At 38.8% G+C, this 26,840-nt stretch overlaps 2 protein-coding genes across 3 annotated transcripts in view; both read left to right on the top strand.

Annotated features, from left to right (window-relative positions):
• Window positions 1-2,305: 2,305 nt before the first annotated feature.
• Window positions 2,306-14,870, top strand: LOC127660340 (uncharacterized). Its single transcript, XM_052150466.1, has 6 exons — window positions 2,306-2,436; window positions 5,985-8,349; window positions 9,492-9,594; window positions 12,423-12,891; window positions 14,335-14,769; window positions 14,852-14,870. Exons 2-6 carry the CDS (start codon window positions 6,964-6,966, stop codon window positions 14,868-14,870), a joined length of 2,412 nt encoding a protein of 803 aa, XP_052006426.1. The 5' UTR covers window positions 2,306-2,436; window positions 5,985-6,963.
• Window positions 14,871-16,261: 1,391 nt separating this feature from the next.
• The window catches only part of LOC127660360 (PH and SEC7 domain-containing protein 1-like), a 45,819-nt gene continuing 35,240 nt past the window's right edge, over window positions 16,262-26,840 (top strand). Inside the window, exons 1-6 of one of the 2 annotated variants that reach the window (XM_052150493.1) lie at window positions 16,262-16,641; window positions 22,829-23,014; window positions 24,348-24,428; window positions 24,544-24,656; window positions 24,804-24,862; window positions 25,727-25,816. In XM_052150493.1, coding sequence (XP_052006453.1) covers window positions 16,562-16,641; window positions 22,829-23,014; window positions 24,348-24,428; window positions 24,544-24,656; window positions 24,804-24,862; window positions 25,727-25,816 — 609 coding nt within the window. In that variant the 5' untranslated portion in view covers window positions 16,262-16,561. Of the gene's footprint in view, window positions 16,642-20,269; window positions 20,454-22,828; window positions 23,015-24,347; window positions 24,429-24,543; window positions 24,657-24,803; window positions 24,863-25,726; window positions 25,817-26,840 lie in introns of those variants that run through there. The other variant, XM_052150494.1, reaches the window with a different exon arrangement.

A 26,840-nucleotide genomic window follows, 5' to 3' on the forward strand; every position in this document is an offset into this window, starting at 1 on the left:
ACAAGCCAATGCCTGCAGCCCCGAACATCAGTGAGACAGTGCCTGAAGCCTCGAACGTCAGTGAGCCAGTGCCTGAAGCCTCGAACGTCAGTGAGCCAGCGCCAGTAGCCTTGACCGTCCCAGAGCCAGCGCCAGTAGCCTCGACCGTCCCAGAGCCAGCGCCTGTAGCCTCGACCGTCCCAGAGTCAGCGCATCCCGAGCCTCCCAGGGCTCCGCCTCTCGAGCCTTCCAGGGATCCGCCTCCCGAGACTTCCAGGGCTCCACCTCCCGAGCCTCCAGACCCTGTCCTTGCCCTGTGGCCAGCTCCCAGGCCTCCTGAACCTGTCCCTGTTCTGTGGCCGCCTCCCAGGCCTCCTTGAACCTGTCAAGTCAAGTCAAGTGAGTTGGGAGTCCTTGCCCTGTGGCCAGCTCCCAGGCCTCCTGAACCTGTCCCTGTCCTGTGGCCACCTTCCAGGCCTCCTGAACCTGTCCCTGCCCTGTGGCCAGCTCCCAGGCCACCTGACCCAGTCCCCGTCTTGTGGCCTCCTTGGACTGCCTGTCTGCCCTCTGTGCCCCCGTGGACTGCCTGTCTGCCCTCTGTGCCCCCGTGGACTGCCTGTCTGCCCCTTGTGCCCCTGTGGACTGTCTGGTTGCCCCTTGTGCCCCCTTGGACTGTCTGTTTGCCTCTTGTGCCCTCCTTGGTCTGCCTGCCCCCCTCACTCTTTGGACTATTGTCTTTTTTTTTGGGTAGTATTTTTTTTTCTCTTTTAGGAGTGTCTGGAATTCGCTCCTCAGAGGGGGGGTTATGTTACGATCCCTGGTTGTCTACCCCGTGTTTCTCGTGTCTATTGTCTTGAACTACAATTCCCATTATTCCCTCATCACTGCCATCCCTTTGTCATTGTTCTCACCTGTGGATAATTCAGTCATCATCATCCCTGTGTATTTAAGCTCTGTTGTTTGTTCTTTCATTGTCGGTTGTTGACTGTTGTGGTTGTCTTCAATGTTTCTCCTGCCCGTGCTCTCCGTGGATGTTTTTCATGTTTATATTTTGTTATCCCCTCGTGGATGTTTTGTTTGTTCCCTGTATTGTTTAGTTATTTTTTTAGTTATCCTGTTCACCGTTTGTTTCCTCATTAAAGAACTGAACTTAGATCCTCACTCCTCGTCTCTCCTTGTCTGATTCCTAACAATACTAGCACATCGCTGATGTAATGTCAACCACCCATTTAAAGTTAAGAGATGACAGCAAATTATCAGTAGATAGAGGGTGAAAAGGATTGGGACATATTGTTGGAGGGACTCAAACCTGTGTCACCTGCATGAGCACCATAGCTCATCCCTGTATTGTTTAGATATTTTTTTAGTTATCCTGTTCACCGTTTGTTTCCTCATTAAAGAACTGAACTTAGATCCTCACTCCTCGTCTCTCCTTGTCTGATTCCTAACAATACTAGCACATCGCTGATGTAATGTCAACCACCCATTTAAAGTTAAGAGATGACAGCAAATTATCAGTAGATAGAGGGTGAAAAGGATTGGGACATATTGTTGGAGGGACTCAAACCTGTGTCACCTGCATGAGCACCATAGCTCAATGTGTCAAGACGCACAATAATGAGAAGTTTTGCTGATTTATGTTACACAATCCTGTCCCCACATACTGTGCAGATTGCGTGTAATATCTGAATGACTATGTAAAATGTCCAGTATATCACATAGTCAAAGCTTAGTTTTGCCAAGAGCTTTGATTAGAGATGTGTCTTATAACAGTTTTTTCCTTTTTCTAAATTTCCCTCTGATCCTTTTATTTTAATTTAAAAGCAACTGGCACAAGTTTAAATGTAGATTTTATGTGTTGGGCCTTGATACCACAACCTTTATTAATTTATTTTAATTTCTGCCTGTGGTAAGAGTTTGTCTTCTGAGGCTCAGTATTGTTTCTGTTTGGATCACTGGTTGTAATCCCAATCCCCTTTTCCCAATACTTGTTTCTGTAGAAGTGTATTTAAAAGGGGCCTTTGCTCAACCAGGCCCTGTCTGTAGAGTGAGCTGAACCTTTTGCCATCTGTCACTCTGTGAGAGCAAAATGCACTACTTCACTGAACAGACTGGGAGGCGGCTAACCAGATTGGATTAATTCTGGAACAAGGTAGGTCTTAAGACCATGAGTGACAGCTTGAGTGCAGGAAGTCTTGTTGGACTATGGCAGGTTTTCAGTGTGCGGCAGGGGCGTTGGAGGAAACGCACAAGTCATGTGGGTGGCGTAAATCCAGCATGAGTGAGCTAGTAGGACAGACCAGAGTTGTTTGTCTGTGGAGAAGACAAGAGAGGGAGGTACAGAGACTACACATAAATGAATAGGCAATTTTTTTGAAGGCTCTGTAGGAGGAAAAATACTCTGTTCCCACTGCTGCAATGAAGCTGATTGGAAGGAGCAGTCGAACAGGTCAACAGGTAAAGGGAGGGGTTTACATGATGTAACTGGTTTCTATCTTCCTGTTCATGTAACAGTTACAGTAGACTAGAGGAGGGGGTGGGGGAATCCTATTTGTAGTAGCAAATGACCTGGGTAACAGAATATATATATACAGAGGTATATAAATATATGTGTTTGAAATACTTTCTTCCATTTTTTTTATGGGAATGAATGAAATACTATATATCAAAACTGGATTTTAATTATTTAAACTGAGAAAAAGCCAATAACTAATGAACATTTTAGACCAGTGCTATCAAATGAAGGTCAGCAAGATTAAAGATATACTGTGTGTGTGTGTGTGTGTATATGTATGTATATATATATATATATATATATATATATATATATATATATATATATACGTTACAGTTTATATATTGTATATATATACAGTATGTATGTCTATACTATATATATATATATATATATATATATATATATATATATATATATATATATATATATATATATATAAAATAAAAACTAAAAGAGCCCTAAATTCCTGTTTGTTTGGGACTTGTTGAAGCATATCTAACTTAGTGAAAGATTGAAATGACTTTAAATCTGAAGATCAAGTCTTTGTTCCCTAAATGAGCTTAAATTGTACTTTAAATTTTACTGAATTTTGCGGTGCTTGCTGAAGCATAGCTAAGATACAGGCATTGTAAGTAAAACCATCAGCTTTAGAGCAACTACTCTTAATGTTTTTATATTTTTTAAATGTTTATTACTTTGATGCAGCTCCATAGAGTACAAATATATTTAAAATATATTTTTGCTACATAAACATTTCCATTTGTAATAGCAAATTCATCAAAAAAGGGCATTTCTTTTTTAGGAATATAGCATGCTCTTTCAGTTAAGGAATTTGATCCAAAGACTATAAAGGGGGATCAATTTCAAGTTGTTACAGGTTACCTTGGAACATGTAAAACGGATAAAGTTACTTCTGTGGCTTGTTAGCACATAGTCAAGTGGTCTATAGTCAATACATTTGGGCTAAATGACTGCAAGAACACTGCAGTAAAAAAGGTCTTTGCGACAGAACATGTCAAATCTGCTAATGACACCCCAACAATCAGCCATTGGCAACTATCTGCAATCACAAGATGAGAACATTTTATTTACACAGCATTTTGTGTTGCTCTGATTCCAGCTATTAGTTGTTCTAGCTGGCTTGTGTGGTTTTGTGTGGTGTTGTTAGTGTATGGTGTGTTCATTTGATGAATAACTTTTTACAAATAAATATGAAGCATTTGTATTGTGTGTATGAGAGAGAGAGAGAGAGAGAGAGAGAGAGAGAGAGATTGGTAGAGAGAGATAGAGAGCTTCTATACATGTTTATATGCACGTGTGGTCTCTGATGAAAAACATCCACTATCCTTCCCCTCCTCCTCCCCCATAACTGCAGTGGTGGTCGTGCAGCTGGTCACATACAACTCAGTCAATTCAATACAACACCTGGCTCACGTCCAGCCTCAGACAGCAACACTTTCCCACTCTCACAAGACCTGACAGAACCCAAGCAGCTGTGTCAGACCATGTGAGAGGTTAGACTGGGTTATGTGGATCAACACAGTGAAGCCTCAAAAGCAGTTTGTAATGTCTCTCTGAGCTACAGGGGTATACACTGGGTGTATTAAAGTAAACTGTCTAAGAGTCTAAGGTAATGAAGATGTTAAGGCCTTTCTGAAAAAATTTACAGGAGAAAGATAGTTATAGGGTACCAACTGTACAAGTTGTGGCTTCAAATGTGGTTGTACAAACCATACAATTTCAGCTGAGAAGTTTAAACATGAAATATGCAACTTCACAGGTGATGACAAAAGTTAATATTATTAATATATGTTTTAATTTTTATCTCCATATGACACCGTTACATTTAAAATTTTAAAAAGTATATCATATGCTATCAATTTGTCAGGTTGTATTTTTGTCTGATGGAACCATGACATTATCGCCCCATGTTCTGTCTTGTGTCCTGTCTTTGTGTTGAGCGCATAGGTCCAGGTGTGAGTTACTGCCGTGCGGTCTTTGGTGATGTCACAGTCCTGTCACTCTGTCAGATTGGGTTTTTTCTGATGGGATCATGACATTATCATCCCATGTCTTGTGATTCGTGTACGTTCTTTGTTTGAGCGCACAGGTCCAGTTGTGTGTTACCACCATGCGCTTTTCTGTCTGTCTTGTTTCATGTCCGGAGCATGGTGTCTGGATCCTGACTTCCTGTATGGTTCAGTTTTGGTCTGTGTCGGGATCCGGACACTCATGCTCCATGTTCTGTTTGTTTTAGACAAATCGTGTTTACGTATCTACCTCACGTGTTTCAGGAGTCACTGGATCACAAAATCAGTGTTTCCATGGGAACCCTGATTGTTTCCATGGGAACACTAATCATTCAAACTTTGAGCCGGCAAGCGGCACCTTGTTTGTTCCTGCCCATTTTTATCCCCTCATGTGTCATGTTCATGGCTGATTGTTGAATGTAGTATGTCTTAGTTTGTTGATTGTGGATGTTAGTTGTGTTAAGTTACTTACTAACCTCACTCTCTCTGTCTAGTTGGTCCTGTCTTGTGTATGTTTGGTTGTCCATCTCTGCCCGCATGCCGGGTGTGTGGTTGCCTTCAGGCTTGCTGTGTGTTTGTTCTCTGCGCTCACAAATCTTCAATAGAGGATTCCTCATCTCTACCCGCGTGTAGGGAAAGTGATAGCCTTCCAGTTTGCTGCATGTCAGCTGTGCTCTGTGGAGGTTTCCTCACGGCTCTGCTCCCAGCTGTCACGGCACGTGCGATCACCTGCGGGAGCGCTCATCGGAGGATTCCTCATTACATTGCTGAACTTTATTATTTACTGTTAATAAATCCTTTGAACTGTTCCTCTGCTCTTGGGTCTCCGTCTTGCTCTCGGTATTTTGCACATGCACCATCTGTGTGTATATTTTCCTAGATGTTAATGTCCCCAACTTAGATGTCTTCAAAAATCCACTCATCTAGTAGATCTAAGATTTCATTCATTAATTCATTCAAGACAAGTTATTATCTCTTGTTGCAGTAATCATTTATTCATTACAATAAACTTTTTGAGAGCATTAAGTCAATAGTATGATTTCGTACTATGTACAGGTTTAATATGAACAGGGAATTAGACAGAGAAATGACTGCCAGCAGCAGTTCCAAGGTGTTTATGTATGAAATTTGCTTTAGATTCCTTAGCATGTTACACGTATAGATCCGCTTGTGACAGACAGTCAGTCTGTTTAAACTTATTTCACAAGTTTCTTTAAAAAAAAAAAAAAAAAAAAGCTGAGATCTTTTAGTGGTTTCCTCCTTTTAAATAAGTTTTTACCCCAAATGAGTGTTCAAAATATAAGTTTAATATTGGATAATATTGGATATGGGCTAATATGTAGATACATGTATAAATCTTATACTGTACAGCAATGTCTCAGACTAAATTAACTGTATAACAGATGAAAAAACAATTCCAATTATTTACTTATATGTACTCTTTTTGTCTATGATAGGTGATTGTGAGATGATTTGATCCCATCCAGACTCTATCCCTGATGCAAATGCCCACAAAATTCCTGAGAAAACAAGATGACAAGTGTGAGTAATCAATCACAGAGAACAAGCATTGTGCTATAGTACAATCTCCAGGCTGCTTTCCGTGGGTGATGTCTCAGTCAGGCAAAATAATTCACCTGTATGTGGAGGTGAGATCTGTAGATGAAGAGGCAAAAGACCTGGGAGATGTGAAGGAAACAGACACCCTCATGTTGCCAGCACCAGATATTCTTCATCAGTCTCAGTATGGTGTCCCTAATGCCCCACATGGCCAGATCTCCCCTCGTGGAGTCCTGCATAAAGCTGGCAGCAGCACACAGAGCCTGGCCTCCAGTAAATCAACATCCAGACACTCAGTAAGTTTTCAGCTACATCCAGGGCATGACCAATTAGACCAACCAGCCATCCAACACCAACAGAGCCTACCTTATGATGAGACAAACCAGTTACTCTCTGCCCTTCAAACAGTGCCCACAGGAAATACATGTCACCTGGTGTGTGCTCCATTGGAAAGTGACTCCTTCTATGTGAGGGAATCTCATTTCTCAGGATGGTTTACTCCCCCTCCTACACCCAGTGCAACTCGCAAGGCCTGCAGCCCATCTATACGAGGGGAGGAAGGGAAGCACTCTATTGCCACTTTCAGTTACATTGAAAAAGCTCAAATTAAGTCTGTGGAGGGTCAGTGTAGCACTTTGGGCCAAAGCGAGCCTCAGAATCCATTGAACAAAGCCATGGAAGATCGAGCTACTCCCCTCAACCTCAGGAAGAGGCTTAGTGACCCAGTGTGGTTCAACAGCTTGGAGTCCATGAATAGCTGTAGCTCAAAAAACATTAGTCAAACTCTGCGAAACTCACATATGGGCACCCCTATATTCAGACAGGCAATTTTAGACTCCACTGCCAGAGAAGCCACGCATAGTGCATTGGAGGAATATGGCTCCCCACAACTTAGGAAAAGACTGGCCACCAACAGTCCTGATAGAGGACATGACATCAGGAGAAGAGAGCAACATACGCTGTCGGTCTTGGTCTGGGTCACCCATGTTGCCATGCAGTTCTAAATCTCTGCCCTTTAACACAACACTTGTAGACCATGAGCGGAACAGATCTTTGTACAGACTTACCAGGAGTCCTGCTACAGAACAACTGTCTAACCATGCCAAGCAGACCTACTTTACCATGCCACCTCTCAGCAACAACCAATCCCACCCACAAGGATATAGGTATCGCCCAAATTTACCATCCTGTAAGCCTACAGATATTCAACACGAATTTCCAGCGAATATTGTAACTCAACCAACATGCAACCAAAGAATTGTTCATACCATGAGTGATAGTCCACGGCTAGCCCACAGAGTTAATTTCAGCCTGGCCAACTGCCAAAATAAGGTAGAAGAAGGAACTAATCAACTAATTGGAAGGAGGAGTGTGTCACCAGCCAGAAGTCCTGAGATGGCTTGTAAACTAGTGGAGGAAGCCACCAAACTCTCCATATATATGGGGGCAAGCAGGACTCCGTCCCCAACTCCTTTATCATCAGACACAGTGAGGCCTGACAGCCCCATGTTAGGGCACCATTCCAGAGAGGCTCAACTCGATGATAGCTTTTTGGGCTCTGGAGGAAAGACTCACTCTGACGGCAACCCTCCAGTTCCGAAGCACAACTGGAAGCAAGAGTCTATCAAGACTACTCTCCATTCTTGTCAGACTCTTTTGCCCCACATAGGAAGTACATCCCCTGTAGCTCCAGCAAGGTTGCACTGTCTGGATGTAATCTCTCCCTCTCCCATACAAGACCCACGGATAGAGAGAACACAGTTGGGTGTAAATGACAGTCCCACAATGCATCGACACCAGCCTCCCCAAAACACAAGATACAATTATACTTCTGGAAATGAGGACAGGCAGTTTGAGACACCCTATAACAGAGGTCTTAAAGACAGACCAGATATCAGCAGGAGAACTTTCACAAGGCATAACACTGAGACACCACTGAGTTGGACCTCTCAGCAAATGCATAGGAGAGAGGAATGCTCAGCTAGAGAAAATGAGAACATTAGGGAGGTGGAAAATCATAAAAGGAAAAGTCCAGTTATACAGGGTTGTCAAGATAATAATTTTTGGGTTTCAGTAGATCACAATGAGATAAAATGTGAAAATAGGGCTAACAGGGAGTGGAGTGGTACAGCATCAAAGAGCTCCAGTGGAGTCATGGTCAGCCTTTTAGAGAGCACTCTGCAGAAGATAGATTTTACATCCTCAGAGACATCGAGCAAAACCAGCCAGAAGAGTTCTGACTCTGGAAACACAGGCATACAGGTGATATAACTATCTCAGTACACTTCATTTGGTCTGTTTTTCAGATTGTAGATTTATCTATATATTTGCTTTGTTTTTGTACCATTCAGCATATCTGTTCACTGTCCATTTTTACACATTAATATACAGGGGCGTTGTGCACATATTTCTTTAAATATGGTAGTGGTGGCGGCATAGTGGACTAAAGCACATAACTGGTAATCAGAAGGTCGCTGGTTCGATCCCCACAGCCACCATCATTGTATCCTTGAGCAAGACACTTAACTCCAGGTTGCTCCAGGGGGATTGTCCCTGTAATAAGTGCACTGTAAGTCGCTTTGGATAAAAGCGTCTGCCAAATGCATAAATGTAAATGTAAATGCATCACTTCTAACCCTTGCTCACTTCTTTTCCAAAGCAAGATACAACATAAGACATAAGAAAAGAAAAGAATAATACTTTACTTAAGTGTAAGAAGTGTTTGTATAGTGGAACAATATTTGTTTAAATTTGTTTAAATTGACTTAACATGTTTTTTGCCATCTTTTTACCAATCAAAATTACATCCGACTTTGATAAAAAAAAAAAAATGATGAAACCTCTTTTTGTGCTATTTGAAAAAGTTGAGTTTGAAGAGACATGACAAAAAGTAAATTATGACTATGAATTTTCAGGTTCAAGCAAATGATTAAGGTACAGCTGACCGCTGGGTCTTACCGCTCTGCTGGGCCCTTGGTGTCCCTTGGCGGAATGTTTTTACTCTATGATCTTGCACTCCATGTTTATATCAATATCTCCCAATTTATGCATTTACCTGTGCATCCTCCCACAATGTCTACCGGGGCGAATAGAGTGGCAGTTGTCACGAGTGCACCCCCCACCACCCCAGGGAGTTGGGGCCCCCCTGTAGCCACAGGCCTCGGGGCTTTATGGCCTGTGCATTAATTCTGCCCTATCTGTGGATGTGCAACTCAGTTGTATTGGCCAAATGTATACAGCGATCTTTTTTTTTTATTTACCTGTAATGTAAAACAATTAAAATGTTAAAGTTTAATAAAAAATCCACTTTTTCACCACAATTTGAATGGCCATGACGCTTCTGTTAACATATGAAGAAGTTAGTTTTACACAAAGTTAGTTGATAATTTAATTTTGGGTTTTAGTCTGAAAGTGGATTGCGGCCATCCTTGCACTCTCAGAAGACTGCACGTGCCAAATGGGAGTTCCTGTTTGGGACCCATTCAGAGGACCAACATGATTCAAAAGGTGAGAATATCCTAGAAATGCCCACCCTAGATTTCCTTAAACCAATTACCTGAAATATTGTCCCTCTCTATTTAATTTGCCTCTCCTTGTAAACAAGCTCTTTGCCTCATAATGAATGTAATCCAATTCTGCAACAAGCCTCATCCTCCATGGCATGCCATTAGGATTTCCACTGTTAAACTTGGCTGTTTCTTTCCCCGCTCATCATTTTGTAAGGTGTTGCACATGCTACTTAGTGTAATTGCATTTTAATAGATTGATAGTTAACTGTATTTAGGTTTTATATTGTATTTTGCATTCCTTAAAAATGGCCTGATTTATCTGTGATTCAAATAGCCTTCAGATAGATTCGATGATTTTTTAGTTTTAGGGTACTTTCACACTGGCAATTTAGTTCAAAACAGAGCACGGTTCGCATGAAAAATTGGTAATGTGAAAGCTTCATGCTGACCAGGGAGTGCACCATGGTACAGAACACGAGACTACCTGTAGGAGGTGGTCTGTGTTAGTTTGCAATGGAACTGTAGCGTGATTTGCGTGAATGTGAAAGCAACTCGGATGCGGGTGCGCACTGGATCAGGAAGTAAAGTAACCTGCGCATGCGTTTTAGCCGATGACGACATCATTTGTTTCGACAACACACGAGGATCCACACACTCCTGAAAGTCCCAAAAAATTAATGACACCATATTGACATACAATTACAATCAACACTATAAATACTGTTTGTCTGTCTATCTCTCTATACACCTTATGGTGGATGCACATGGTACGATTTATAATAGTCCTTTACGATTGTTGCTTGTCAGTCTGTACAATATTAACTCATTGATATCACCATGGCACACTGTGCGACATTATGTCAGACTGTATGATATACATCGTAGCTGACTATGGTCCCAATCGTCCCAATCATTAAACTTAACTCACGTTACGGGAGTGTTGCAGAATAGAAGCAAAACTGTGAAATTTGCCCACCACAGAGGATCATTTTTTTTTCTCTCTCTAAAAGTCAGGACATCAGCATTTCCGTTGCTCCAGTACCACTCATCACAAGCATAGGCTCACATTTACAAGAAAGATGGATTTTGTCAAATAGGCTGATAATAAGACAGTTTGATCACAAATACAGAAAATGACAGCTGTTGGGAATGAACATGAGGAAGCCTGCAGTAATAATGAGCAACCACAAGCACATATTCATTGTGAAATAAAAAGACTTGTGGAAAGAAAAATTACAAACTTCTCTATTCACATTGGACAAAACAAAAAAGGTGGGTTATAGTAGGCCTACGTCTTTCTCCTCTTTTAGATTAATAACCTATAGGCCACACAAAATGTTGAAAATTCATAAAGGCTGATCACGCTTGCAAATACACTTTGGATGATGCACAAACATGAAAAAGATTTCTATAATTGTATCCAAATGTATTTGCTGATTTGGATTAAAACGTCCCACAAATACTTACCTGTATAAATTGTTCAATCTTTCTATTTTATTTTATTTTATTTATTTATTTATTTATAAATAAAATTAGATTGGTGTGAAGTAAATTTATTAAAAGTAAAATATTAATTAAAATAACTTTAGTAAAATTAACAAGACACAAGAAAATGCAATCATTTATTTATTTTCATTTTGTAGCCTAAGCTCTGTATTTATTTAATTCAGAGATCTTTCATATTGCTGATGTGTTACACATTTTTTTTCACTTTTCTCACAGAAAGAAAGAAAAAAAACATGGTTACTAGTCATGGTTAATACAATATATATATATATATATATATATATATATATATATATATATATGTATATTTTATATACAGTAAATCCATGGTAAGTTTTCATATGTGTATCATTTATTAACAAGGATTAAAGATCATTATCAATGTTTAAACACTTCTGAATTTAAATAAACCTGTATAAATTGTCACACAAGCCCATTATAATACATGTCATGTCTAGGTTTGTCATTACTTAATGTGAATAACTCCAAATGCCGTTTTTCTATCTTTACCTCAGGAAAGCTCTGCTCTCTCTTTGAATGAGCGCTATGACTGAAAGGGTGAACACTGTCTGACTGCTGGTGTATTTTAGCATTTCTGCAGTTCAAGATGTTCTGGTGCCTGTGCAACAATTTGAATTCGAAGCTTATGAGATGCATTCATATTCATGTAATCTAAATAATAAGATCACTTGTTAGAATCGATATTTTAATGTGAGGATCGATATTCTTGATACCACATCGGTATCGGAATTATCGATACATTATTATTGATCTGCCCATCCCTAGATCGTAGTGTTGTCTTCTGTCGGTAGGTGCTATCTATTTCATTGATGTCAAAGACAGAGTTAAGGAGGGGAAAGTGAGTCGAACTGACCAATAAAAGATGTTACTAAAATAGATACAGATAAAGTCAAAGTGCATGCCTACTTTGTGTTAAATCTTAAAGTAATACAATTCCCTTTACAAGGGAATATAAGGGAAAGGATTTAGGAGGATGCGAGAACCGGCTTGACAATATAAATAATAGTTTCATGTAAAACTGAAACCAAAGACACAAACACACATGACACGCAGACCGTAAACTATTTCTCTCTCTCTCGTCGCACCACCTTCCGCAGTCGGCCTTTATCCCTCTTGGAGGCTAGGTCTGATCAGGGACCGGGTATGTATAATCACGACCCGGTCCCACCCTCCGCCCTGTCACAGACCCCAAATATTTATATAAAAAAAAAGTGCAACAGAACTTGAGACGTAACCTAGTGTTGTCTCCGGCGGAATTATATTTACCATCCTTTCATTTTCTTTTCTTCACACATTCAGGCTCCTCCAGTGGCTGTTCCAGTGAGTCTCCTGCATCCAATCAACCCTCATCTACGTCTTTAACTGCACATGATGTTCAGCATGTAGAAGTGGAGTTGATCAACCATGCCCCTGCAATGGGGTCTTCGCCTAAGAAGACCTGCAGCATCAAACAGACTGTGAAATATTCAGAGACAGACATAGATGCAGTGCCCTTATGCTGTTACAGGGAAACAGACTTAGATGAAGTGATTCTGGCAGAACAGGAAGAGGTGGACTCTGCCTTTGGCAGTAATCGGAGTGTGCTAGGGACCTCAGGCACAAGCAGCAGCAGTCCGCTAGAGGGAGACCTGTGCCCACATTCGGATGGTGAGGAGGAGCTGCAGGATGAGGAGGTGGTAAGCTGGGCCAGCGTGAGGATGCAAGGCGACAAAAAGAGGCAAAATGCTGCACCTGAGTGGGATGAGGTGTTTAGCCGATTGCTGAGGGGGTGAGTGTGGAAAAGGATTACACTGTAGCAGTGGTTGTCAACTGGTGGGTTGTGACCCAAAAATGGGTTGCAGGTCTGTTATGGAAAAAAACAACAACAAAAAAAAATATGCTAAATGCAAATAATAAAATGCACATAACAATACAATCCTGCATAGTTAGTAAACAAGATAGATATAAAAATAGATAGGCTTATCAACTTTTTTTAAAGAATGACAAAACTGTTTCCATATCTTTTTTTCTTTTTTTTATGTTAAAGGTCAAATCTCCAATCTAAAGTCTAACAAGTCATTCAAACGCTACAATATGTTGGTGCAAATGAATCAAATCTTGTTAAATTTTATAAATGTTATTGTTTGATTTTAAGGACATTGTTTACAATTAAACATATTGGTGCTGTGCTGGGTTGCCACTTGATGTCAAATACAAAATCCTAAAGGTTCCTGAAGCAAAACCAATCTGCCCTACAATGCTAAAGTGCAGCTAAGCCAACACTGAAACAAAACGTTTTTTATTTTTCCAGTCAAAAGTGAATGGTAACACTTTACAATAACGTTCCATTTGTTAACATTAGTTAACAACATAAGTTAAAGTTGCACTCAGGATTTTTTTCCTCATTTAAAAAGTTTTAGTTCTAAAGAAATGAATTGTAATGTTGAAACATATGCCTAAAATCATAACCATTCACATGAGATGAAGACTCCAGTCATAACAGTAACCTTGTAAAAGCTGTATAACATGGTGAGGTTCCGCACATGGGGGCTGCCATGATAAAATCACATGACCAGCCGAATACTACTCACTTAATCTCTGTAACCATCCTGTTATTTGACACTTTCACTCATTGATTAAAGTAATCATGGCTGACTGTGAATACTACATTTCTACAATGGCATCTGAAACTGAAAACTATTGATTTTAAATAATGCTGCATCCAAGCCGCTAGGTGTTAGTGTAAGTCCAAGACAATGTGAACAAAAACGTACTGAATGCACCTTTAACATGAACTAACAATGAACAATACTTTTACTGCATTTTGTTAATCTTAGTTAATGTTCATTTAAAAATGTACTTGTACATTTTTAAAATCAAAGGTTGCATTAGTTAACATTAGTTAATGCAGTATGAACTAACATGAACTTAACAATGAAAAATTTAGTTTTTATTTACTAGCATTAACAATGATAAATAAATGCTGTAAAAATATATGGTTAATTATTTGTTCACGATACCTAATGCATTAACTAATGTTAACGAATGGAACCTTATTGTAAAGTGTTACCAAGTGAATGATAAAATAATCTCTCACATAATTGAGCCAAACTGTCTGACACAGGACAGATCAAAGAGACCTGATTTCAGATATTAATTAATTTACACATATGCAGACATACAACTCATAGGTTTGATGTCATCCCTGACATACTGTATGTTCTTCTTGCAGTCCCCCAGACAGCCAGCCTGACAGCCAGACGGCTTTGAAATCTCCTATCTCTGTGACCAGCCCCTGCAGGACCTCTTCAGATGGCTTGGACTCTTTCAGCAGGCACTTTGAGAGTATTATGGAGTCACACCGTGCCAAGGGAACCTCCTACAGCAGTCTGGATAGTGAAGACATAACCCCCAGTGGCACACCAGTCTTCACCTTTGACTTCCCGACCCTCACGCCTGAGATCCAGAGCAAGATCTGTGAAAGTGCCAAGCAGATCATTGAACTGAGCTTTGCTACTCTGGCTTGCCCGGAATCACCCACAGTGCCTGACCCCAAAGAGCGTGCAACCTCTCAGGCCAGTCTATATGAAGAAGAGAGTAAATCCTGCAGTGGATCCTGCTCTGATAAAGCCCATTGGCCTGATTCTGATGCAGATGCTGTCATAAGGTTAGTTGACATTTGGTGATACTTTTCATGAGGTGTCAAATATGTCATCAGTGCATGTCAGATATTTATTCTCAAATTGCAGGCACTGTAAACACCTGTAAACCATCTTGCTATAATAAAGGATTAGAGGAATAATACTTGTGTAAATTATGTGCATTAGAGAAACAACAGCTGGCAGGGCAGAAACACAATATGCAAACACTCTCAGACACATATGCAAACACAATAGGCAAACTCATAATTGTCCTCAGCATAATACAAAGCCAAATAGTTACTCTTAAAATGAATAAAGAGCTGTTTGATAACAGCTGGTTCTCACAGCCTCTGTAAATGAATTGTTTTGGCTTATCTGATTCTCCCAGTTGTTCACTCGATATGTTCACTCGACTATATTGGGCTTTTAGCCTTTTACTGTAGAATAGGGTTACAGTGACAATCTGTAGTTGTACTTGTTAGTAATTAGCCTACCACAAGAGGACAGTACTGAGCTTTGTGAGTTTGCTACATTTGTTTATGCTGTACTGGATTGCAAATTTGAAGGATTTTCTGGATGGTTTGGTTTGTTTTAGGCTTTGAATGAACTTCATGCACATTATCTCTCTGAGATGCTCTTGAATGTTCTGTGTACCATATTTATTCAGCATTTTTTCCCAAATGGATGTCTTTGTATTTATACGTGGGGCTTACATCAAATCATATTCAGCTATCTGTGCTATTTACATTATTTACCAAGAAATTATGTAAGGATAAAGTTCCAAACTTAAACAACCTCTCCTTATGAATGTCTTCGTATGGTCCTTGACTGACCCACAATCTCAGGGTCAGATTTGTGGTTAGGCCTATAATCTCTTGCTACTTCCTATTTGCTGTGGAAATATCCTAGAGTGCACCCTGCAGTTCTTAGTCTACACTCCAGACACAGATTAAATACATGCTTTTAACATAAGACCTTTGACTACATGGTCAGAAACATGCAGTCGGTTAAAAGCACAGAGTTTAAAGTGTTTTGAAAGGACATTTTTAAATGTTCTGTCAGGTTTTTTACAAGGATGTATAAGGTCTCCTACAATACGGACCGTTGTTTGGATGTTTTATCTGAGCTTTAGTGTGGTTATTAAGAGGGACTGAAAGCCGACACTGTCTGCTTTGTTACCTGGCTCATCGACTGCATTCCTTTTCCTGCCATGGGGCCCAGTAGATGTGGAGCTTTGCCAGGCACACTTGGTCTCCATGGAGAGAGCAGATTAGCTTGCCGTGTGATTCAAAGGTTTAAAATAGAGTAGGAAACTCTGTCTATTTTTTCATTTAAATGGTCAGTCATATTGAACACAGACATATGGGAGGGACAAAGTAACAAGGCAAGACAAAGAGAGGAAGAGAGGGTTGGAGAGAAGGGAAAAGGGGAGTAAACTGTTGTGTGACTGAAAGGAAATACAGACCATGTCCACCAGCAAAAAAATAGCTCAGCTGACCAGAGGAGAGGAACACACACATACGCACCCATAAACACACACATGCAGGCAAACATAAGGAGGGAGCAGCCGGTGGGGAGGGAAAGAGAGCAAGACCAGTAGGACAGATGAACACTGATTGTACTAAGCCTCCTACGCTATGGGCACTAAAAGAGTTAGTGAAAGTTTGAAGTAGGTTAGGGACTTTCAGAAACAAAAGCCTTTTCAGATTAGTTTTCAGCAACTGGTGCTTCAGGAAAGGGTGGAATGCTGGATGCTGTGATGAAAAACAAGCTCATCTTGTCTTGGTATGTTAGATGTGAAGGGGCAGGGCTAGGGTGATGGCTCATTATGTGCTTTGCTGGGGAGGTGGGGCCTTGGAGGATAATTGCATGTATGCCCCCCACCCTGCCATATACCGGTGAGTATAATAATTTCAATTCCTTATAAATTTTTTGTTTGTAGTGTATATGTGTGTACTGACAGATCGGATACAGAGTAAAAGTTCTTAAAGGGATAGTTCACTCAAAAATGAAAATTGTATCATCATATTCTCACTCTCATGTTGTTCCAATGTCATATGACTTTCTTCTATAAATCACAAAGGGTGATGTTAGAGGCAGAATGTTAGTCTCAGTCTCCATTGACTTTCATTGCATCTTTTTTTTTCTCACCATACAAAGGAAAAAGTGACTGAGCCTTTCATTCCACCTAACTCCTTTAGTGTTCCACAATAGAAAGTTATAGAAAGTAAGTCAAGGTAAATTTATTTATATAGCACATTTAAGAACAACTAGTGTATACAAAAGTGCTGTGCATAATGCAAATTAAACAATAACAGGATACAGAGGAATAAAAGACTAGTAAGAATAATAACACAAAGACAAGAAATTACCCCTAGAATCTACAATAAACATTCATGTAAAAGCCAAGGAATACAGATATGTCTTCAGGCGTGATTTAAAAACAGGAAGGGAAGGGGCAGACCTAACATCTAGAGGTATACTGATCCATAATTTAGGGCCAGCAACAGAAAAAGTACGATCCCCTCTAAACTTTATGCGAGAGTGAGGTATTTGCAGGAGCAATTTGTTAGAGGATCTGAGGGTTCTAGGGGATTGTTGATAGCTCAAAAGTTCTGACAAATAAGAAGGAGCTCACAATTTAAAGCTTTAAAAACAAATAACAATATCTTAAAATGGATCCTATATAACCAGTGGAGAGATGTTAAAACCGGTGAAATGTTTTCCCTCTTCATAGCACCAGTAAGCATCCTAGCAGCTGCATTTTGAACCAACTGCAAGCGATATGGAGATGAGAGATTTAGACCCATATGCATTGGAATAGTCAAGTCTAGATGAGATGAAGGCATGGATAACTATCTAAAGATCCTTAAATGAGAGCAGAGATTTTAATTTGGCTATTTGCCTTGTATATGGCAAATATGGGTTTGAAGCAATGCAAGTGTGAGTAAATGATGTCAGGAAGACGGCGTGTGTGGTTAAGGAACAAGTATGTTGGCAATCAGGTTTGGTGCCACAACAACACCATCACCTTTAAAAACGAAAGTATGTGAATTTAAGGGACTGACTCCTAGGTGAGTAATTCTCACAAAACCAGTCAAGAAAATGTTCTGGTCTAATTTTACCCCAAAATTAAAAGAAACAAATAATTAATAATATTTTGCATATATAATATGAAGCTTATTGTTAGGGCCATTAAGACTTTTAACATTGATGTTACAATGGAAAAAACAAATAAAAAATCTTGGCCCTTAAAGGGATAGTTCACCCAAAAATTTAAATTCTCTAATCATTTACTCACCCTCATGCCATCCCAGATGTGTATGATTTTCTTTCTTCTGCTGAACACAAAGGAAGATTTTTAAAAGAATATCTCTGCTCTGTAGGTCCATACAATGCAAGTGAATGATGACCAGACCTTTTGAAGCTCCAAAAGGAGATAAAGTCAGCATAAAATGATCCATCAGGCTCCAATGGTTTAATAAATGTTTTTGAAGTGATCCAGTCGGTTTGGGTAAGAACAGACCACAATTTAACTCCTTTTTCACTCTACATCTTGTCAATGCAGTCTCTAGGCATGATCATGATTTCAAGCTTGATTACACTTCAGAATCAGAATCAGCTTTCTTGCCAAGTATGCTTACACATACAAGGAATTTGTCTTGGTGACAGGAGCTTCCAGTGTACAACAATACAAACAATACCAAAATCAGCAGAAAGACATAGGTAATTAAAACAAAAAATAATAAAAAATAAATAATTATACATATACGTACATACACTCACCTTCATACACACCCACATACACACACGTAGTGCAAATCTAATACAATCTGTTATATAAAGAACAAAAATAAAGTATATTATGTACAGAGCAATGTAAGTAATGGCAGAAGTGGATATGTTGGATAATATAAATAGACTTAAACTGTGTGTTGCACATAATTATTGCTCAATGGGGCAATTTAATTGTTCATTAGATGGATGGCCTGAGGGAAAAAACTGTTCCTGTGTCTGACGGTTCTGGTGTTCAGAGCTCTGAAGCGCCGGCCAGAAGGCAACAGTTCAAAAAGGTAGTGGGCAGGGTCAGTGGGGTCCAGAGTGAAAAGTTTTTTTTTTTATTTTATTTTTTTTATAGTGCTTGACGCATATGCAGAGCGCTAGATAACGCTACAGGAAGTGTAATCAAGCTTGAAAGCATGATCACCAAGGAGACTGCTATCAAGATGTACAGTGAAAAAGGGATTATATTTTGGTCTGTTCTCTCCCAAAACCAACTGGATCACTTCAGAAGACATTTATTAAACCACTGGAGTCTGATGGGTTATGTTTATTGCTGACTTTATCTGCTTTTTGGAGGTTCAAATGCCTGATTATCATTCACTCGCATTGTATGGACCTACAGAGCTGAGATACTCTTCTAAAAACCTTCCTTTGTGTTCAGCAAAAGTAGAATGATGAGAGAATTTTCATTTTTGGGTGAACTAACCCTTTGTGTAATTTTCTTGATACATTATTATAAAATAATAATAATAACATTTGTGTGTGTGTGTGTGTGTGTGTGTGTGCGTGCGTGCGTGCGTGTGTGTTGATTTTGTTTTTTAAATAAATAGGACATTTTCTTGACCGTTTTAATGAGAATCACCCAGGTAGCTAACTTGCTGAGTGGTGTTTGTTGGTTGGTTTATCATAGAATTACAGGGTCAGTACTCTCTCTTGCTTTGTACAGTATACTGGATGTTACTTTATGCTGGAGTGCAATTTGTTTCAGTGCATTTTGAGGTTTTCATAAGAGCCATTGTGGTCTTAGTTTTACAACTGATAGCTATGATCTATTTTCCATTAGGCTATTTGCATAAACAGTCTATTATCAAGCCATGAAATGTTAATGCAACACAATGCAAGGCCTTGTAACATGATACTCGTTTCTCTCTAAAATGTCAAATGATGTGAACTTTTTCCTCATTTGGTTTGTGAATCTTGTCGTTCATCGTTAAAGGGGTGTGTTTATTGTTGTTCACAAAGCATTGGAATGCTCTAGAGATATCAGCACAGGTGAGCTGACTGTTTACCCCTCTGCCTCCCTTTTCATTTGTAGTTATACTAGGTGGGTGTGTGTACATTCTCCTTTGTGAACGTGTCCACTAAGAGCATTTATTTATACATCTAAAGGCATTTACAGCTGCATAACTTTGGCATTAGTCTTTGTCTTGCATTTTTCTCTCATGAGCCCATAACAATCAAGTTGTAATCTGGGTGTTATGATACTGTATGTTTGTCATGCTATTCTTATAATTACGATGCATACGTTTTAGCTATTCAGACACAGGTGTCTAAATATTACAGCTAATGTCTTGATATACAACAATGATTATGCAAAGGTGTGTCTGTTTGTCACTGTCACTTTGTCGTAGGACTTTACACATCCTAGAAGCCAAAAAAGTTATCTATTTGTCTTGTTCCTGGTTTCTACTTCCTGGTTGTATTTGTCCATTGTTTGTGGAATGTCTGCCCTCATGCCCCATCATCATGTCTCCTCTCCTGCCTTGTTTGTGATCTATTCGGTTGGAGGAGGTTGGGAATGGAGAACTTAGGAACAATCCACAGGCAGATAATACGGAGGGGTGATCTGTGGCAGGAACTTTTTGGTGCTCGTACATCTAACTGATTTTGGAATGTGGTGGTTTAAAAGCAGAGTTGGGTCTCTGAGGTAGAGTAGTATGCTTTCTAAACACTTTTATTTAAATAGGGCAGCTCTTGTTTTGTTTTGTCACAACTTTAATTAGAATGTCAAAGTTAGCCTTTACACTTGCATTTTTTATTTAAGATTAAATGAAATGTGTACATGTAATATTTGTGTATAATAAGACAATTTATACTTAAATCTTTCTTTCCTCTCACTATGGTAATAAGAAAATAAGCTGATGTTCTATATGTTTGTGAATGCAGTATAGTGTACCCATGTATGACATGTTATGTATGATTTGCTTTAGGTTTTTTCTTACTGCATTTGTAATACTTGTTCATGTGACATTATTTAGTTATTAAACACTTTTTAGTTATTTTTAGTTAAAACAATATATTTTTTTTTCTCAGTAAATATTGTGAATTGACCTGCTGGTAAAAAGTCTGTATGGGTAAATCAGAAAAAATCACAGCCAAAAATAGACAGACTCAGAGATGAGAGATGTAATCAAATTTAACCTCATTTGACTTGTTTGACAAACAATCAGTATTCATAATGATTTAGTATGGATACATTTGTGTTGCTACTAGTAATAAGCGGTTACAGGAGCTATTTATCGTTTGATTATAATTTCATAACACCTGTGATAAGCTCTTTCAATATGTGACCAAGAAAAGCAGGTGCCAATTGGGCTTATTTTAAAGGAATAGTTCATCCTGTCAGAATTTACCCACTCTAATGTTCCAAACCTGTATAACTATCTTTCTTCTGTAAAGGCAAACAGTGACATTTTCTGGGTTTTAAACAATGATTAGGTTACAGCAGTTAAAAGCTCACTGGAGGGGAAAATTATCAGTAAAATATTATTCAAATTTCGGTCTGTTCCTCACACAAAGCTATCCAACCTAGTCTCATATAAACGTTACCATAACTACATTTTTGCAAACCAAGATTTATGTGCTGTTTCCACATTTTGCTGCAGTTTCCTGTTAAAAAGGAACACTAGAGGTGCTACAACAACTGTGTGTTTTATTTACTTTCACAAAATACAATGGCTGTTTATGACTTTATAAACACTTATTTTTTGCTCTACTCACACACTGCAATGTTATGATATAAAAAAACACCTTTACTATAACACATCATTTAAAAAAATGATATATTTTAAAGCTTACATTACAGACCAACCTACATTTACACACTTATTCCAGTGTGATTAACTTCCATAGTAGCTCACTCCTGACAGAGTGTTGGACTTTGGACCTGGAGACAAGCCTTGAGCCCAGCAAAGATTGCTCGATTTGAAAGTGAAAGTGACACAGGCCAAATGCCATGCTTGCTTCAGTTAATTTGCTTTTAATGTCAAATTTGCTTTTAAAACACTATCAGTTAGGCTTAGGTGTTTGTTTAGGGTAAGGATGTCTTATTTTGTTCAACTCTCATTATCTTTTTGAACACTATTCCTTAGGTTCTGTTTAAGTTTTAGGTTAGGGAGGTATGTTTTACTCATTAAAACATCCATCTAATATTCACTTTAAAATCCTTTTCTGATTGCAACATAATTTCACTTGATTTTCTGGACATTCGACTTGAAACTGCTTCCAAACTTGTAATGAAGCACATCATTTTGTTTGCTAATTTTTTTCCATTGTTATTTACGTTTCATGAGATCAGGTTAAAGATATCACATGGCTTTTGATGACTAGGATATAGTGCTTAGGTCATATGGACCACAGTTTTTGTTATTTTGGAGCTTGTCAGGCCCAGTCCTTGTTCACATTTATTATATGGAAATATGTAGCTAGGATATACTTACAAAATTCAGAGTTCCTCAGAAGAAAGAAAATCATACAGATTTGGAACGACACGAGGGTAAATAATGACAGAATTTTCATTTTTGGATTTCCTGTTCCTTTAAGAGTGATAAACACACACGCACACACACACACACACGCACACACACACATGTTGGTCTACCTATCATTATGAGGACTTTCCATAGACATAATGACTTTTATACTGTACAAACTATAGATTCTATCCTCTAAACCTAACACAACCCCTAAACCTAACCCTCACAGAAAACCTTCTGCATTTTTACATTTTCAATAAAACATTGTTTAGTATGATTTTTAAGCGATTTGAATTATGGGGACACTAGAAATGTCCTCATAAATCACATTTATAGCATAATAACCTTGTAATTACCAGTTTGTAACTTACAAAATTGTCCTCAGTCAAATCACACACACACACACACACACACACACACACACACACACACACACACACACACACACACACACACACACACACACACATATCAGACCTAAACAGCAAATATCATGGTCGCATTTCATGTAGGTGTTATACATATTAGTACTGTATTTTTCTTCCAGAGAGAGGCCATCACGGCCTGTGTCCGAGTCTGATCCAGATGTGGCTGAACAATTGGCTCTGGACAGTACTGAAACTCTAGCCAATGGCAATAAATCTGACCTCCAGGCTGCTAAACGGCTGGCCAAACGCTTGTACAGTCTCGATGGATTTAAGAAGTCAGATGTGGCACGACACCTGAGCAAGACGTGAGGATCATTTTTATCTTGAATAACTAACTATACAGAAAATGTTTGTTTGAGCCCCGTGGAGTCAAGTTCTCTTGGATAATTGTAAAAACAAAAGTAAAGCGTCTGAGTACACTTGTAAAAATTATATTTAGAATTTTTCTAATTGAATACAGTTTTTTATGCTTAATAATTGGTACAGTATGCCCCCCTTTTATTTGAATGATTGAAACTTGATGATACATGTTATGCCCTCACGATTTGAGAATATTTTAAACTTTAAACTTTAATGGAAGCAAGAGAGAAAAAAAACATTTAATAAAGTATAATATATATATATCTTATTCATTTTACCATAACATTGCTTTGTTTTAAAATGTTCTAAATCAGAATCAGAATCAGCTTTATTGCCAAGTATACTTACACACATACAAGGAATTTGTCGTGGTGATAGGAGCTTCCAGTGCACAACAATACAAAACAGCAACAAGACATATATAATAATAAAAAATAATTAAAAATAAATAATAATAATAATTTTTTTTTAATAGAAAATAAAGTATATATAGAATACACAGTAAGACCATAAAAAAAAAAAAATAAAAAATATATATATATATATATATATATATATATATATATATATATATATATATATATATATATATATATATATATATACACAGGGTTGGGGAGTAATGGAATACATGTAACGGGATTACGTATTTAAAATACAAAATATAAGTAACTGTATTCCACTACAGTTACAGCTTAAATAATTGGTAATTACAATACAGTTACATTCAAATAGTATTTTGATTACTGTACTTGCAGTTTTTATAGTCAAAACAAGTGAAAACAAAATCTACCAGTATTTAGAGTCCGTTACTGACATTGAGTAATCTAATGGAATACGTTACAAATGACATTTTACAGCATGTATTCTTTAATCTGTAGTGGAATGCATTTAAAAAGTAACCCTGCCAACCCTATATATTTATATACATATACACCCACATATTTATACACACACACACACACATACATACACATATGTAGTGCAAATCTAAATACAAATCTGTTATATACAGTGCAAGGGAATGTAATGGCAGAAGAGGTTGGATGTGTTGGATAAATATAAAAAGAATAGACTGTGAATTGCACATAATTATTGCTAAATGGGGCAATTTTAACTGTTCATGAGATGGATAGCCTGAGGCCCTTAACCATTTTAAATTAGATTTAAATTTAAATTAAATTTTGAATCCCAGATTTTCACTAGTGGTCTCAAACTATTTATCTGCACTGTATCAGTTTCTAATGCTTTTTTTTCTCTCTCAATGTACTTCTGCAGCAATGATTTCAGTCGCATGGTTGCAGAGGAGTATCTGAGTTATTTTAAACTTTCAGGGATGAGAGTGGATCAGGCACTGAGGTGAGAGCTAGGAGAGCCAAAAACAAGATCTATTCAAACACATTTAGTTTTGAAAATATTTGCCTTTATTTCTTTCAAAAGCAAATATTTTCCTTTTTCTCTTTTTGTCTCCTAGAGTATTTTTGAGAGAGTTTGCCCTAATGGGCGAGACACAGGAGAGGGAGAGAGTACTGTCCCATTTCTCTAGAAGATACCTCCAGTGCAACCCAAACACAATACGAAATGAAGGTAATCAATATGTACAATGGCAGCAGTGTGTGAATAAATGTGCATTTTTTTTGTGCATCTGCACATCATATTTAAATTTGAAACACTAGGGGGTGCTCCTGCTCTGTTTCTGGGTGAAATAACTAGCGTTGTGTCTCTGTGTTTCAGACAGTGTTCACACATTGACTTGTGCTGTGATGCTGCTCAACACTGATCTGCATGGTCATGTGAGTGTGGGAAATGTACTGTGAATCTGATGTTGCATATACACAATGTTAATAAACAATGAGAAAACAAATAAATGGATCTTTAAAGGTGATTGATCTCATTCACGAAACACAATCAGAAAAATATTTTTGTAAGTCCATTCTTACATAAATTGTCTCATTAAACTGAAGTCAATAATTTGCATAAGAGTGGTTTTGGATTAGATTTAATACACATGTATATTATTCTCCTGTTTCTTGAATAAGGCCAGATGTGTGTAATTTTTTCTGTTAAAATAGACAGTGATGACTATTCGTAAGCTATCAAAACATTGCTCTGTTGGTTTGAGCATCCCGATCAGCTTAAAATAGCAACACTGCTTCAACCAATGCTGTGTGTTTGGATCTGTTTGCTCAAGCCATGGCAGACAGGGGTGTGTTCAGAAAATCCGTTTGAAAATCAAAAGTTTTGCAATCTCTTTGGTGATGATAGTGGTACAGAAATGACACATTTCACCTTTGTATGAGCATTATTTTACTGGAGAGAGAGCTAAAGAAGGAGATGGTTTGGATAAAACAACTGTTTTTTTATGATAGTTTTTTATTCCCTGAGCTGCTCACCACACTAGGGGCATGAGAAGGAGTGCCGGTTTTACAGTCAGGAATAAAAGTAGAATTTATCCATCAGTATAGAAGTAAGAACTTTTCTCAGGGGAAGCACTATTTATTATAAATGTTTTTTTTTTTTTTTTTGCTGCACAAAATATTAACACTTTTACTTCCCACTGTGGAATTAGTTTTCTAGCTGTTATTGTGTGCACAGAGACTGTAAAATAGTTCAGAGCATCAGTTGACGATTAATTTTCATGCTGTCATCTTCCTCAGAATATTGGAAAGAGGATGTCCTGCACACAGTTCATTAATAACCTGGAGGGGTTGAATGATGGACAAGACTTCCACAAAGATCTTCTCAAGGTTTGTATGGTTTTTACAGATAGTCTGTGTGGGCCTTAATCTATCCATTTGTATTTAAAGCAGTGTTCCCTATCTGTCACTCACTCAATGTTGTGTTGATGTAGTGACACTAGGGGTCGCCCTTGGGAGCCCCAAACACCTCTGATCTTTGAGAAAAGGCCAATGGGAATTGGCGAGTGGAATTTGCATGTCACTCCTCTGGACATAAGGGTATAAAAGGAGCTAGCTTGCAACCACTCATTCAGATTTTGTCTTTGGAGCCGAGCGGTTGTGTTCAGCGAGCTGAAATCTTCTGCCTGTCCATTCACTTCTGATGTCAGTGAAGCTGTTGGATTTATGGTTCATTACTGCGGTTTCTCTCCCTCTTGCACCGGCGTTGTGCAGAGAATGCCCCTGGGTGCTTCAGCAGCTAAAAGAGTATATTCTTTCCACATAAAAAAAGAGTATATTTCCTACTAGAAGAGTGGCACTGACAGAGCGTCTTTTTCAAGATGCCTTTCCGTCTGTGTATAATTCCTGGTTGAGGTTGCTATCACTCAGCTTCTGATGGGCACGATCGGTGTCTCACATGTTTGGGCGCTACCCATTTGTATACATCTTTCATGGATGGTTCATGTCCTCATTGCAAGAACATTACCATGGCAACATTGCTATTGTGGTTTTCTTTCGTCAGATGGAAAGCCACCCAAGCGGCTCCCCGCCTCAGTCCTTCTACCTACGGGTATGAGGCTGTGGCGGTTAGCACTGGGGGTGATTTGGGGACCTTAATGGGAGCTTCTCTGACAGGAAACCCCCCACGGACCTCCCATTCCCCAGCATGCTCGTGTGCCCCTGTCGAGTTCTAGGATGAGACCGCCGGCTCATCTCAGGGTGAGTTCGCGATCTCATTCAGAGCTTGTGAAGAGGATGAGCTCTCGATCGCTGCATGGGAGTGCAGGCTTGTCCAGTCTGACGCTGAGAACTTGGGTGTGGTCACCCAGTTGCAGGCTGACCGGGCAGCTGTGAGCGTCGGGCTGGATTGGAA

The sequence above is a fragment of the Xyrauchen texanus genome, chromosome 20 (assembly GCF_025860055.1).
Source record: "Xyrauchen texanus isolate HMW12.3.18 chromosome 20, RBS_HiC_50CHRs, whole genome shotgun sequence".
NCBI classification, from domain to species: domain Eukaryota; kingdom Metazoa; phylum Chordata; class Actinopteri; order Cypriniformes; family Catostomidae; genus Xyrauchen; species Xyrauchen texanus.